The following is a 15,337-nucleotide window of genomic DNA, read 5'->3' on the forward strand; positions in this document are numbered from 1 at the left end:
GGATTATCAGGACATTTTCCTGGACACTGGTAGTAGGCTTAATGGGTTTGTGTTCTGGCAGCTTAGTTTGGTTGGTAGTTGGATTTTTTGTTAATATACTAATGAAACTTCCTCTCTTAATTCTTAAATATCAATGAGAGTGTATTGTTTGTCTTTTCAATTTGTAGTTCAAATATAATCTTACATTCTGACACTCCAAACAAACTCTATTACAATTAAAAGGTGCCCATTCACAAAAGGAACACCCTAAAATAATCATCTCATGGCTATTGAGAACAAATGAAATACATATGATTCTATTTCTGAATCTTTTTTACTTGTTTTCCTATTCACAAAATGCATATACACAATCACAAACAAGCAAAAAAAGAGCCTAAGTGCTTGGTGTTTTAATTAGAGTAGGCTTGATTCAAGTGATTGTGATTAGTAATGTCATTTTTTTTTTTTTTTTTTTTTAGTTCTTGTAGTGTGAGTAGCAGTAAGGGTTGGCTTGGTGTTTTAATTAGAGTAGGCTTGATTCAAGGTGGTATGTGGGGGAGTTTTATGCTGTGGTGGTGTTTTGACTTGTGTGTTTCTCCTTTGGTTGATTAATTGGATTATGGGTGCTGTATTGGTGGTAGGTGGATGATTAGTGGCTAGAGAGTCACTTATTGTGAACGTTGCAGGCTAGTGAATACCTGGTTGAGGTGTGGCTTAGTTGTGAGAACTTTTTTGTTGATTCTAGTGGTAATGTTGTTAGTTACCCCCAAAAAAAAAAAATGATTGTGTTTTGTGAACTTGTGTGTATCTACAATTCTGCACTACTGATTGTGTTTTTTTTTTTTTTTTTTGCATATCATCCTAAGTTTCCTTTTATATCTGATGATGTTCTTTTTTTTGTTCTTTTAAATATAGACTCAAAACAATATAGTATGAAAAAAAAAAAAAAAATTGGGAGCATGTTGAGGAGCTCTAGGGGAATAAATGAAAATGTAAATTTTGTCAAAAAGTATTTAGTGGTGGGGCTTACAAAATTAAAGCACACTTATCAGGAATTACTAGCTATGATATTGAGATTTGTAATAAAGTCAATCATGAGACACAAGCATATGCATTCTTAGCTATGTCTGGAAATGGAAGTAACAAAAAATTAAAAAGTTCAGCCAGTTCTTCTATTGCTTTAAACTCTAATAATCATGAGGAGGAAACAGATGCACCATTTTCACCACTTTCTAAAGGTAGCCAAAGACGTCAAAGTCAAGTATCTTTACTAGAAATGAATAAGAAAGAAGACAAAGAGTTTGTTGATAAAAAGCTTGCTAAGTGTTTTGTGGTGAACAATATCGCTTTTAATATTGTTCAAATTGGTTAAGGCAGTGGCTAAATATGGTGCAGCATACAAGCTTCCATCTTACTCAACTCTTCAAGCTAAGTTAATTCCAGAATTTAGAAAAGGTGTTGATAAGTATGTTGCTATGTTGAAGTGTTCTTGGGATACATCTGAATCTGGTTGCACTATAATGTCTGATATATGGACTGATATAAGGCATCGATCTTTCATTAATCTTGTGGCATATTCACTTGGCGGTGCAATGTTTATAAAATCATTGGATGTTTCCCGAGAAAGAAAAACTGGGATTTATCTGAAAGAAATTGTTGTTTTTGTGATTGAATCAATTAGACAAGAACATGTTATGCAATTCATAATTGATAATGGTAGCAATTTCACATCTGCTAGTGACTTGCTCATTGGATTGTATCCTCTAATGTATAAGACGAGGTATGTTGCTCATGGAATTCAACTTCTTCTGAAAGACATAAATAATGAAGTTAATTAGGTAAAAGTTGCCACAGATGAAGCAAGAATAATAGTTATGTTCATGACACGGTACACAGTTCTTCATGCAACAATAAAAGAGTACACCCAGAGATAGACAATTGAGACAACCTTGTACCACAAGATTTGTTTCAAACTTTTTAATGTTTCAATCTATGTTGGTTTTGGAGAATGCACTTTGACTCTTTGTTGCTTCATCTAAATGGAGGGGTTTTGATTATTTTAAGACCGAATCAGGTAAAAGGGTCACTGAAATTGTTTAGAGTGATTTTTGGGCTAGAGGAAGGGAGGTTATAAAAACTATTGAGCCATTGGTTCGAGTTCTTCGTTTGGTTGATGGTGATGGATCTATTGTTGATTACTTATATGAAGCAATAATGAGAGCAAAAGTTGCAATCAAGAAAAGATGTAACAGTGAGGAAACCAAGTATGAGAGAATTTGGGAATTGTTTGAGAATCGTCGGGTTAACAACATCATTCATCCAAAACATGTTGTAGCTGCCTTTCTCAATCCATCTTACTTTTTCTCAAAAAAAAAATTAGAGAGGAAAGGGAGATGAAAGATGGCATCAATTTCATTCATGAAAACCTACTTCTAGTAGAAGAAAAAAAATTATTTATGAGAGAGGTTCAATTGTATCATGGTAGGCCAGCTACCTTATTTACTGCAACGGCAAAAACGATGTTACAAACAAGTCATCCTCATAAGTTTTTTAAAAATTTTGTATATCTTTTGATGTAGACCCTATAGGTGAATTACCCTAGGAACCCTTGAACTCAATGGAATAAGAAAAAGTTGGTTTGCTAGGAATGTGTTGAGGATGATCGAATTAGAACCCTAAGGAAACTAGGTCCTTAAAACCCTAATCTTGAGACGCCACAAAGGTTGATTACTCCCTTTGATAAGTCGATATTCAAACATTCAATTAAGAACACAAGAAGGTAAAGCAAATAGCTTTCTGAAATAAACTTCAATTGATAATAATTTGTCCCAAAAAATAACATAGCCGCCCATTTTTATAAGCAACAAACCCTAAAAGAAAACCCTAGCTAATTGAAAAATGGGTTGGGCCTAAGTACAAGCGAATTGGGCCTAAATAAACCTTAAATAAATAAAAGACTAAAGAATCTAATGATAATTAAAACATAAAAAGCTCAAGATTAAATAAACGAAAATTAATTTCTAAATTAATCCTTGTATCCAACTTGATCTTCCGAATCTATCTCTTGCATAAAAAGATAATAGACTATCATTGGTGAAGCTTTGAAATCTTCGAATTTAGTCTTAGAGTCTTCTAGTATAGCCTCTTTGTATTGCACTTCCATGATCAAGCCTTGCAAAGCCTCTTTCATCCTCTTTGTCTTTGCCCTAGTCATTGGACAGCCAATTCCTTGCAAAGGATCTTGAGAATATTTGGGAACATCAACTTGGTCAGCACCTCGATCTCCATTATCTTTTTGTACATTGCTCTCTTTGTATTCAAAAAAGCTTTTTATGTCATTTGCAGGAATATGGTAGGGTTACAATGGGGATGATCTTCCTGTGCTCAAGAAGTGTGCCATTCGAATTTTGAGTCAACCTTGTAGCGCTTCATCATGTGAGAGAAACTAGAGTGCCTTTGAAGCTGCTAAAAAAAAAAAAAAAAAAAAAAGGAATAGGTTATCACATGAAATGCTAGACACGCTCGTGTATGTAAGGATGCACATGATGATGATAGATAAGTTCACTTCCACGATGAGTTGCGACTTGGAACATGAAGAAATTCATATGGACGAAGATGCTAATTGTACACTGATGATTGGTTACATGGATGACTTGATGGATAATGATAACATTTCTTAGTTGAATGATGCTCTTTTTTGAGTTGTTATTGTTTGTTTATGTACTTTGAAGGTTTCTATTATACACTATATATAATTTGAATCTTGGTTGTATAATTTGTTTATTTTTTTTGTTTGGAGCTCTAGTTTGACTTTGAATTTTGGTTTTATTATGTGTTTAGCTTGAGACTATAATTGAATCTTAGCTATATATTGTGTTTGAGTATGGAGACTATATATAATTTGAATCTTAGTTATATATTGTGTATTTGTGTTATATTATTAGGTCTAATGATTATTGGTTGATTGAATACTTTACATTTGAAATGCTATATTGATTTACCAGGTCGTCTATGAAAAGTGTTAAAACCAAGATTGATATTGTCGTATTTTTTAAAACGTATTATTGATAATGTGCCGTATTAAACCCGTATATACTCATACTGTATTTTTCCTGTATCCAAATTTTATGGCCGAATTTTTACAAACATATTTTTCACCATTTGCTGATCATACCTGTAAAATTCTCGTACCTTTTTTTTTGCCCGTACTTGTATTTACTAACTAGGACAATACTTTCCTTTTAATTGAGACTTTCGCAATGCGGGGTATTTTCTTTAAACTTTGAATATTTTTTGTAGTATTTTTACTTTTATTTTTCTTGTTTCTAACTTTTTTTTCACAGTTGAGGAAGAAATCCCTCCGAGTGACTTCCAACCAAAACCAAGGGCCCAAGGATGTCGCAACTCAGATCAACGACTCGTAGTTCGGGGGTGAGTAATTTAACTTGAACGGTGGATGTATTAGGCAAGGAGCTAGTGGGAGAGGACGTAGGTGCGAGGGAAAGACCTGGCAGTGGGAGATAAGAGAATTGACGGCGATTTGGTGTAGTAGTCATCTAGTAGTCGCATTTAATATTTGAAAAACCCGATTTCGTCTTGATAGTTGCATTTGAATTCTGAAAAATCATGCTTTTGTCCTGGTAGTAACCTTTGTTATATTATTTTATATATATATATATATATACACACACACACACAACAATGGACAGTGTTAACAAGGAAATGCTAACTGTGAATGGTCTGGGTGAACAAAATCAACGCCTGGTATGTGCAAATCAATGTGTTTAATCAGTAAATCGATGCTTTGAATCAGGAAATCAACTCCTTGACTTTGTACGAACATCAAGCATAGGATTGAGTTAGTAACTGCTTAACGACCCTGCAACAATACTTTAGTTTTGGCCGAGACTTTCGCTCTGCAATAGTATTTTCTTTTAACTTTTAAAATTTTTGTGGTGTTTCTTATTTTTGTGTTTCTAACTATTTTTTTTATCGCAGTTGGGGAGGCAACTCCTTCATGTGGCTTCCAACCAAAACCAATGAATCAAGGATGTCGCAGCTCAGATCAACGACTTGTGGTTAAAAGGTGATTAAATCAACTTGAACATTGGATTAGTAGGAAAGGAACTAACAGGTGACAACGTGGTCGGCATGGCCGGGGGCATCGGGAGAGGAGGATCTAGCAGCGGACCTAGTAGTTGTATTTGATTTCTTAAAGACCCCGCCCGCTTTGGTATACATATGTAAATATGTATATATACGTATATGTATATAAATATCGTATGTATACACATATTTAAACATATATAGACTAATGATTAATTTGGGTAACTATTGCTGGTTTTTTGACTTTATAGCCTTTCCCATCCATCACTAAGTAAACTCTGCATTCTGAACTCAAATGCAGAGTAAAATATGAGACCTGGAAGGAAGAAGCCTGATTTCCAGACAATAACTCAAAACGTAAACTGTTGATGCGTGATTTAGGCACCAACTAATTGACACGTGTGCAGCGTTGATTGGACAAGGAACACACGTGAATAAGAATTATCAGTATGGAGTAAATGCAATGAGAGCTTTTAAAGTGGTTCGGATGCTAAGGTAGCAAATCCTACGTCCACTGATTTGTATTAATATGGTGGATCAGGTCGCTAAAGCGGACTGACTTACAAATGATTAAAGAGTAAATGCAAAGCCTTCTTTTTGGAGAGAGAGAGGGTTCAAATGTAAAAATGATCGAATCCCTTTAATGAAGGGGTCTTCCCCTTCTTATACCAAGCTGAATGCGTGTAATCATCATTAAATCTTTGGGTTTGTGTGAATGTCAGGACATAATCTGGCTTTACGTCCCATTACCCATTTCCCAAGCCGATTTTACGCGATTTGGAGCAGGTCAGCGGACACGTGGGAGCTTCAGGGCGCTTGGCAGGCCTGACGTGCGCTTACCGTTCTGACGAAAGCAGGCCACGTTTCATCATGTGACTCTACGTCAGCCCTTGATTTCCCAGGCATAACATAAACATTCATAATGTTGAACAATTTGCTAATAGATTACGCGTTAATGTTGAATGAATGCATATAAAAGTAAACTCAATAAACTAGTTTTTACCTAGGAAATTATGTTTATAATATTATATCAAACTTGAAACGTAAAAATAAAAAATAAAAAAATTCCAACTGTTAACAAATTAGTAGGAGCTTTTATAATACAATATTTCTTGTATTTTGAGTTCAATCTGAAACTGTCGAAATGGGCTTTTTTCTTAAGGATTTGTCTCAGATATCGTTTGATTAAATTTATGAAAAAAAAAAAAATGATACTTGAGAGACAATGATTATGAAAGGGTTGAAAATGTTAAATTTTTACAGTTTGTGGAGAACGTCAATGGATCTTGCTTGCTTAGTCTGGGGATGCCCGTGTCTGTTTCATGCTTTTACCAGTACATTGTCTTCATTAATGTGAAGGTGGGAGGAATTAACAAAGGAAGAAGAGATGGGATAATTTTTTTTTTTTTTTTTTTTTTTTTGGATTTCGAAAAACTTAACTACTGTCAAATTAAATTACTAATCACATAGGGATATATGAAATTAACCCAATAGAAAACAAATAAAATAAAACAATAACAAAAGGAAGGATTCATTTTAATCTTATTATGCTATTTTTACAATTATATTGTCATCGAATTTTAGTATGTTTTACTAAAATACACTGTTATTATGACTATAAACATGCCATCATTCCATAAAGAAGATGGGACAACTCTAATAATAGAAGTTCTAGAGATTCCTCATTTTTATTTCTTAATAGGAGCACTTGAATCTTAGATCTAAGATTGCATTAGATTTTATTTTTTATTACAATGTCAATTTTAGTATGGGATAGTTATAATATACTTTTTATATATAAAGAATCCTTAAATGATATTATTGACTCAATATGATTATTAATATGGTTCACAAAATATACTCTATTAATGTCCGACAGTAACAATGTCACCCATTAATTCTTTTATTAACTTCATCGTTTGACTTTAAGAATTAAGCATGACATTGTTAGTTTTTGAAACAAAAGAGATGGAATTGTATCTATAATTTGGATTTAGGGTTTAAGCATAAGAACAATATCACCCATAATTTTTAAAGATAAATGTTTAAAATGATGTCATTATTAATTTCTGAAACTAAAAAATGGAAAAAAAATTACCTTGAAACTATGAATAGAGATCAGACTGATGATTTTAAATAAATATTACACTTTTCAAAAAATATATTAAATTTCTCATACCAAATGAGGTGTCTACTTATGTAACACCGACGTATCATTCACCACATCAATTATTCATTTACACGTAAACTTCACATCATTTGAGATAAAAAATATAGTATTACTCATTTTAAGTACCCGATCAAATAGAAAACTAGAAGCTGTGAGCGAGCCCATCCCATATAATTTCTTTCTTTAGACATGGGAAAGACCAAAAAATAATTACAAGACATAAATTGGAGCAAGAAGAAGAAGATTTTGGTTGTAACTGAAAGAGTTGAAGATGAAAGTGTGTTTCCTTGCACGTTCCGGCATCACGTGCAATAATAAATATGTCAAACCGACACCAAAACAGAAACGGCAATAATGTTATTCATACACTCTTCCTCTTTCTCTCTACCCACATTTGGTTTCCCATTTTCTATGCCTTTAACCTCTTTCCATTGTCGTTATTAATTGCTACCAATATCATATATAACAAGAGTTTTCAGTTCATGATAAATTAATTACCTTTTGATTTAATAACAGGTAATTATAAATTATATATTCCTCTAGAAAAGAAGATATGATATATGTTAATATTTATATATAAGCTACTCTATATGTTTAAAAATTGTTATAAACATTCTCTAGAGTTAGGATTATATTAATTTAAGAGGAAAAGTAAAATATTGAACATTAAAGCAAATGTGGCATAAATTATGAATTCATAAATTCTTTATATTATATGAAATATGTATGCACTCCACATTTACCCTCAAACGTCTTAAACATATAAAAACCCTTTTCTTCACTTGTATTCAAATAATCAATTTGACATGAATTAATCTATATAAACAAACTTATTAGTGATAAAAGCAATACTTTACCCCATTCATAAAGAATGCAACTAGCCCATGCCTATCACAAGAGCTTTAATTTCTATATATACTTCCACTCTCTTTACATGCAAACACTCATCTTCTTCTATCTCTCTATCTTTCTTTTAATAAATCATAAATGAATTCTCCATCCATCTCTCTTCTTCTCTTTCTCCCTCTCATCTTCATCTTCTCTTTCCTTCAACTCACCTCTTCACAATCTCAATCCCCTTCTCTCGCCTGCAAATCCACCACCTACCCCAAGCTCTGCCGCTCCCTTCTCTCCACCTTCAACCCCTCCCCTTCCAACCCGTACAACTACGGCAAGTTCTCCATCAAACAGTCTCTTAAGCAAGCCCAAAAACTCTCCAAAACTATCAAACACACCCTCACCCACCAAAAACAACGCTCCAAGCTCACCCACCTCGAGCTTGGCGCCTTGGAAGACTGCTGGCAACTCATGGACCTCAATGTGGATTACCTCCAGTCCATTGGAAATGAGCTCAAGGCTGCCGAGTCGTTGGGTGATGAACTTGTCGACAGAGTCACGAGTTTGCTCAGTGGAATCGTCACGAATCAGCACACTTGTTTTGATAGTCTCGCTGAGTCGAAGAGTGGCATTGCTAGTGCTTTGTATGAACCGCTCTCGAATGTGACCCAGTTGTACAGTGTCTCGCTCGGTCTGGTGACTCACGCGTTGGACAGGAACTTGAAGAAGAACAAGAGAAGTAAAGGGTCGAAAAACCGGTTTTTGAAAAACCCGAACCCGGTTCGTGAACCGCTCGAAACTCTTATCAAGGTAAACAAACTATATCTATGAATTTTCATTTAAGTATATATTGAGCTAATTTAATTATTATTATTATTATTATTATAAAAATTCTCTTTTGAAAAAAAAAACCCTGTTATATAATACTTGTTGATTTTACGTATATTATAATTTGAATTTATATTTTTAGGGTTTTTGAATTTTTTTTTTGGTTGAAATTTGAAGTTGTTAGAACCGACCCATTAACTATACTATAGTACATCAAAATCTTATAAAAATTAATTGAGTTATTGGTTGCTTAGAATTGGTGATTACGAAGAGAATTTATAGGTGGTAAAATGGCCAAATTGGGTCTTTTTTTTTTTTTTAATTTTGAGAAAAGAGTGTCATATTGTTAATATTTTGAGCTCGGCCAAAAAGAGAGTGGAGTGAGGGTAGATTTGGTGAAATGAGTGCATTGAGAAATGGGTCACAACTAAAATCTTTTTGGGGCCCAATAGATCTTTGTAAAGTTAATATTTTAGTTAATTAATAGTCAATAAAAATAATAAGTCTAAGTCAAGCACATGGTCAAATACGCGTCATATGATTTGAGTGATCCTAAATATATGCATATACTATAAGACCTAGACTAGATCCACTTACATTTAAACTTCGGCATCCCCTAATTTGTAAGTTTGGAATTTTTAAAATAATCTTTAAGAAGATGAAAAATTTAGGTTTTTTTTTTTAATTGTAAAATTTATTCTATTTTTTTAGTATGTTTGAAAATGAATAAAATATAATTACGTTTAAAATGAAAATTAAGATGATATAATGCGTAATAAATAAGATTAAATGATTTCAAATTAAGGGTAATATCATATTGCTTTGTATACAAAATTTTAAATATACTTAATACTCTGTAGTCTGTAATATCACTCTAGATAGATAAACTTTGAATGTTATATCCTATGGCTATAATAAAACCACTTATAATGAAAGTCATCTCTGTACTTTTTAAACGAAATAGATGAGTTAATTATAAGTGGGGAAAAATGAAATTAATTAAAACGTTGTATATAAAGTTTTTTGAATTATTAATATTTAATTTAAAAGTAATTTTTTAGCAACAAGTAGAAGACAAAATGGAGGGTTTTGTGTAAAGTAAAAATTTGCAACTTGAGGAGCACATACCTAAGTTAGCGACTCAGCGTCACGTGGGTTTGGGATTTTCAACTCTTAACAATTGCTCCTCCATGCCAGCTGTATCAATTTCGGGATTACGCGTAGACGTCATCCTTGACTTGGTCAATTTTGTCTTACGTTTGCATTAACTTTTTCCTCGGTCTGTTATCCATCTTCAAATTTCTTCTTATATTTATTGAATTATAATTGAAAGTTATAGGTATTCGTATAATTTTTTAATTAAAATTATATATTCATTACAATAATTATTGATAAATTATGATTAGGAAAATGAAGTAACGAAGACTATCTTACGTAGGAATTACTCATTTGGGTTTAATATTGATGTAATTAACTTGGTTTCAGGTTCTAAGGAAGGGGTCTTGCATTAAGTGCCATCAAGGAGAAAGAACTCTTGATGAATTAGAAAACCAAGGAATTCTCGTCAACCAAACTGTGATTGTCAGCCAACATGGAACAGATAACTTCACAACCATTGAAGACGCCATTGCATTTGCTCCAAATAACTCAATGCCTGAAGATGGATACTTCATAATCTACGTAAAACAAGGTTACTATGAAGAATATGTAGTCGTGCCCAAGTATAAGAAGAACATTTTTCTGATCGGAGACGGAATTAATCGCACTGTCATTACCGGAAATCATAGTGTCCTCGATGGCTGGACTACTTATAATTCTTCAACCTTCGGTAATTAAGAGTTTTGATTTATACGTTACCATAGTTATTAACATGTATATGATCAATCGACGATGAGTCCTAACTTCGATTTTTATTAAATGCAGCTGTCTCAGGCGAGAGATTTGTAGCGGTTGATGTTACATTCAGGAACACGGCTGGCCCTGCAAAACACCAGGCAGTTGCATTGAGGAACAATGCGGATTTATCCACATTCTATCGTTGCAGCTTCGAGGGCTATCAAGACACTCTTTACGTCCACTCCCTCAGGCAATTCTACAGAGAATGCGACATATATGGCACAGTTGATTTCATTTTCGGCAACGCAGCTGCTGTCTTCCAGAGCTGCAATTTATACGCCAGGAAACCGATGGCAAATCAGAAGAACGCGTTCACAGCTCAAGGAAGAACCGAGCCGAATCAAAACACTGGAATTTCAATCCATAACTGCACCATTCAGGCTGCTCCGGACTTGGCAATGGACTTGAACTCCACATTGAGCTACCTTGGCAGACCCTGGAAAGAGTATTCCAGGACGGTTTGCATGCAGTCTTACATTGGAAATTTGATAAGTCCTGTGGGGTGGCTTGAATGGAATGGAACAGTTGGACTGGATACTTTATATTATGGGGAGTTTCAGAATTTTGGACCTGGAGCAAAAACTTCCAGGAGGGTGAAATGGCAAGGTTATAACTTGATGAATGCGTCACAGGCTTTGAATTTTACAGTGTATAATTTTACAATGGGGGATACTTGGTTGCCTAATACTGATGTTCCTTTTTCCGGAGGATTATTAGTGTTAAATTAAGATTGTAAGGTAGGTAATTAATTACTGTAAGAGAAAATTTTCATTCTTTGTGTTTAATGGTGTAGCGTATTTGTAATGGTTTGAGACTGAATAAATTCATTTAATTGTAATAGAAATTCATTTAATTTTGCAATAATACACATTTAATATTACTTGAAGATAGATATTACTTGATTTTGTACATGCCTATACACATATTTTTTTTCATTTAATAACTATCACATTGATCATAACGGTAGATGAGAATAAAAAAAAATATATAGATAAGACAAATACAATATCTTATAGTATGAGTGACATGAGATTCCAATAGTATAGTCATTTTTTTCATATAATTAACATTTAATCTAAATGTATTAACTTATAGCATTATTGACATGATATCACATGATTATATAGAGTCTTTAATAGTTATAATATTGCATATGATATATGTGGTAGGAGGCTTGTAAAAATCATGGATCCTTCTTGTAGGTTGAGTTATGGTTTACTAAATGGGCTTGTTTTAAGGAGAATCATGAAGCTTGTTAATGAAGTAATGAAATATTGGCATCATTTTCTTTGTAATTCCCATCATCTTTAACAAAAATTTTGTATTTAATTCAACCAAATATTAATAATTAATCCCAATTGGCTCAAAAAATAAATCCTTTATTAAAATTTTCAAATTCAATAGTCAATCAGTATGTCACGTATATGTATATAAAATAAAACAGCTCATATATGAATGTCCGAAATGAAAAAAAAAAAAAAAAAAACACTAAATAGAAATAAAAACAAAACAATATTTCTCAGAACAAAAAGTGTTTGATCAAAGTCCAGGTTTATAGCGAACTCCAGCATCCGAAATCCACTTCTTCCCCTGCAAAAATGCCTTCACTGTAAACTTTTCAGCTTGTTTTGCAGAAATTTTTCTCAATCCCTTCCACTTAACTCTATTTTTTGTTGAAGCTCCAGGGCCAAAATTTTCATACTCCGCATAAAATATAGTGTCCGGAGCTGAATCTCCAGTCCAGGGCAACCACCCTTTCGGATGAATCAAATTTCCCATAATTGATTGCATAAAAACTGTAGTTGAATAATTTTTCCAGGGCCTTCCAAGGAATGTGTTCACTCCTGTCAGGTTTCCGTACGGGGAAATGGTGCAATTCTGAATGGAAATTCCTGTATTCTGATTAGGGTCAACTTTGCCTTGGGCAGTGATGGTGTTTTTTTGTCCCTGCATTGGTTTTCTCGCTAGAATGTTACAGTTCTGGAGGACTACTGCCGAGTTTCCAAAAATGAAATCAATTGTACCATATATGTCGCATTCTCTGTAGAATTGACGGTTTGAATGTGTGTAGAGAGAATCCTGGAAGGCGTCAATTTGACACTGGTAGAAAACTACTTGATCGGCCGATGCCATTAGGGCCACCGCTTGGTGCTTCTGCGGACCGGCAGTGTTCCGGAACCCCATATCTCGAGCAATGAAACCTTTACCGAATACAGCTGCAAAGAGGAGAAGTTCAGGTTAAAAGGAAAGCAAAATTTCAACAAAATTTTGGGTCTGTTTGATTCGTTTTCTTCTGGTAAAGCTTATGGAGGAGAAGGTTATTAGAGTAGAGATTTTGTAAACAAAAATTTTAGTTATTTGGAGAGAAAAATGTAAAAGAGCATCCTAATATTATTTTACCAAAAATGAGGTTAATATAGAAAATTAATCGAGTTAAATTTATATAATAAAATAAAGATATTTTTAAATTTTCGATACTTTAAATAAGCTCAAAAAAATTTATGCGATTAAGTTTCTCTCATAAATCATAAAATAGCTTATTTAAAATTCTAAAAGTAACATTTTTTCTTATGATCTTTAGCCATTGAAGTTAGTAATACTTGGAGGGGAATTACTGGGTTTTAAATAAACTTTTTTAGTCAATAGACAAGCCCAACTAAACAGACTCTTAAGCATCCGGGTAACAAAAGCGAACTTACCAAATGTTGCAGTTGAAAATGTAGGAGTTCCATCAACAAAATTGAGGCTTCCAGAGACAATTGTTTGATTCATTCCATCTCCAATTATCATAACATTTTGTTTAGGCTTTTCTACCCTCACATTTTCAGTGTAATTTCCTTTCTTCACATAGATTATGAACCTCTTCTTGCTTTTATCAGGAACCGCCTTCAGGGCAGCACTGATTGTCTTGTATCCTCCAGTCCCATCTTTTGCCACAACCACATTTGCTGCCCTCTTCAGGTGATCCGAACTTTCAATTAGCATCCTATGATCTCTTGATTTCAACCAACTCGGCTTGTTTTCGCCTTCCGGGTTGTTCATTAATCTCCTCATTTGCACAGACTTCGTAATCTTCGCAATCCAGGATATAATCGCCAGGCTATTGCTGATCAGTTCGGTGGAGTTCTTCAGGTGGAAAGTTACTGTCTTTTTTCCTTCCGATTCTTCTTCAAACCCGTCAATGCAAGTTTGCTGATACGTTCCAGCTGAACTCAACCATGTCTTGAGATCATCCACCGAATCGATCGCATATATCGAATCATTGACATGATCCAAAGCCAGTCCGAGAAGTTCCTTACAATTTTTCCAGGCTGCAACAGAAAAATTGCCAGTAGTAACACTAGTATAATCATTACCATTTTCGGAGAAATATTCGGAGGCTTTGGAAAGTTCATTCCAGGCGACTCTCATCGACAACTTGAACACGTCTTTGGGCGTCATTGATGAGTCCTTAGTGGCATTAATGAGGTTACTGTAACAAGAATCTTTATACAATGTTACATCACAGGCAGCTTTGATCAAAGCCGGAATTGCCCCATAAACATTCTTGGAATGCTCTCCAGGGTCTTTACTAGCACGAGTTCCCACAACAGCAGCAACAATAATACCAATGAGAAGGACGGAAGACAGGCTGATGATGGCAATTCGTCGCCTCGTTTTCCGGCGGGCCTCGAGGCGGACCTGGTCAAGTGCATCAACCTTGCCGTAGGATCTAAATGAGGACATGTTGATGATGATTCAGAAGAGCTTGGAGATGAAATGTGTTGGGGGTTTAATGCACATTTTGGAATGGTGGATGGGTGTGATTTTATTTAGGGAGATTATTAAGAGATCATGAAGAGCGATTAGATAAAAATATTCGTAACGCGGGGTGGTACGTGCGAGGCACTAAGGCTTTAAATTGCTAATAAAAGAAACATAACAAAGGAATTTTCAAGCTCAAAGTTGTAATATTTGGAGTGTTTCTCATGTTTGACTTATAATTTTTCTGGTGAAGTGATTATAATTTTTAAAAATTGAAAGTTGATAATAAATTAAGTGGAGACAGACACGGTTACGATTTTAGGTTCTGTATTTGTATAAATATTATTATATATAATTCGAAACTTTTGATATTTTAATACATGAATTTGTAATATGACAAAGATACTTGTATTTATTTTCTAGTAGTTTATGTTTGAGGTTTTGTAATTTATGTTCACAATGGGTTTTTTAATATCTTTTTTAGCTGTAGAATAGAATACAGAACTTTTGATATAATTTGTTGTAGAGTTTAATAAAATTTACACCTTAAGTTTCACTGAAAACAAAATTCTTTTTCAGGTATCTCAAATAACAATTTATCCCTTCCATCAGTATGTTGTTAGGATTTTCAATCAGTTTTTTAAGTAAGATTTTCGTTATCTAACTAATACATAATACCCTTGATTCATTAAATCAAGCATTGAAACCCTAACAAAAAAACTAGCAACATCGGGAAAATTGTTATTTCAGTCTTCAGATACCAAAAAAGCATTATAA

The 15,337-nt window shown here is 33.8% G+C and overlaps 2 protein-coding genes across 3 annotated transcripts; one reads left to right on the top strand and one right to left on the bottom strand.

Annotated features, from left to right (window-relative positions):
- The first annotated feature begins 8,242 nt into the window (after positions 1–8,242).
- Positions 8,243–11,625, top strand: LOC116118740 (probable pectinesterase/pectinesterase inhibitor 25). Its single transcript, XM_031404712.1, has 3 exons — positions 8,243–8,902; positions 10,406–10,748; positions 10,844–11,625. Exons 1-3 carry the CDS (start codon positions 8,243–8,245, stop codon positions 11,542–11,544), a joined length of 1,704 nt encoding a protein of 567 aa, XP_031260572.1. The 3' UTR covers positions 11,545–11,625.
- Positions 11,626–12,355: 730 nt separating this feature from the next.
- Positions 12,356–14,542, bottom strand: LOC116118753 (putative pectinesterase/pectinesterase inhibitor 24). 2 transcript variants are annotated; one of them, XM_031404728.1, is made up of 3 exons: positions 14,158–14,542; positions 13,516–14,127; positions 12,356–13,032 (listed from the first exon to the last, which is right to left on the bottom strand). In XM_031404728.1, exons 1-3 carry the CDS (start codon positions 14,540–14,542, stop codon positions 12,356–12,358), a joined length of 1,674 nt encoding a protein of 557 aa, XP_031260588.1. The 2 variants fall into 2 exon arrangements, with proteins under 2 accessions (XP_031260588.1, XP_031260587.1); XM_031404727.1 differs by having other exon boundaries at positions 13,516–14,542.
- Between the last annotated feature and the right edge of the window lie 795 nt (positions 14,543–15,337).

The sequence above is a fragment of the Pistacia vera genome, unplaced genomic scaffold, assembly GCF_008641045.1.
Source record: "Pistacia vera cultivar Batoury unplaced genomic scaffold, PisVer_v2 Contig858, whole genome shotgun sequence".
Taxonomy (NCBI): Eukaryota; Viridiplantae; Streptophyta; class Magnoliopsida; order Sapindales; family Anacardiaceae; genus Pistacia; species Pistacia vera.

Bases quoted from the DNA above. Each gene is read 5' to 3' on its own strand.
- LOC116118740 (XM_031404712.1), top strand. From the start codon at position 8,243: ATGAATTCTCCATCCATCTCTCTTCTTCTCTTTCTCCCTCTCATCTTC. The intron at 8,903-10,405 runs GTAAACAAACTA...ACTTGGTTTCAG, and splicing joins CGCTCGAAACTCTTATCAAG to GTTCTAAGGAAGGGGTCTTG. The intron at 10,749-10,843 runs GTAATTAAGAGT...TATTAAATGCAG, and splicing joins TTATAATTCTTCAACCTTCG to CTGTCTCAGGCGAGAGATTT.
- LOC116118753 (XM_031404727.1), bottom strand. From the start codon at position 14,542: ATGTCCTCATTTAGATCCTACGGCAAGGTTGATGCACTTGACCAGGTC. The intron at 13,033-13,515 runs GTAAGTTCGCTT...TCCTCTTTGCAG, and splicing joins ATTTTCAACTGCAACATTTG to CTGTATTCGGTAAAGGTTTC.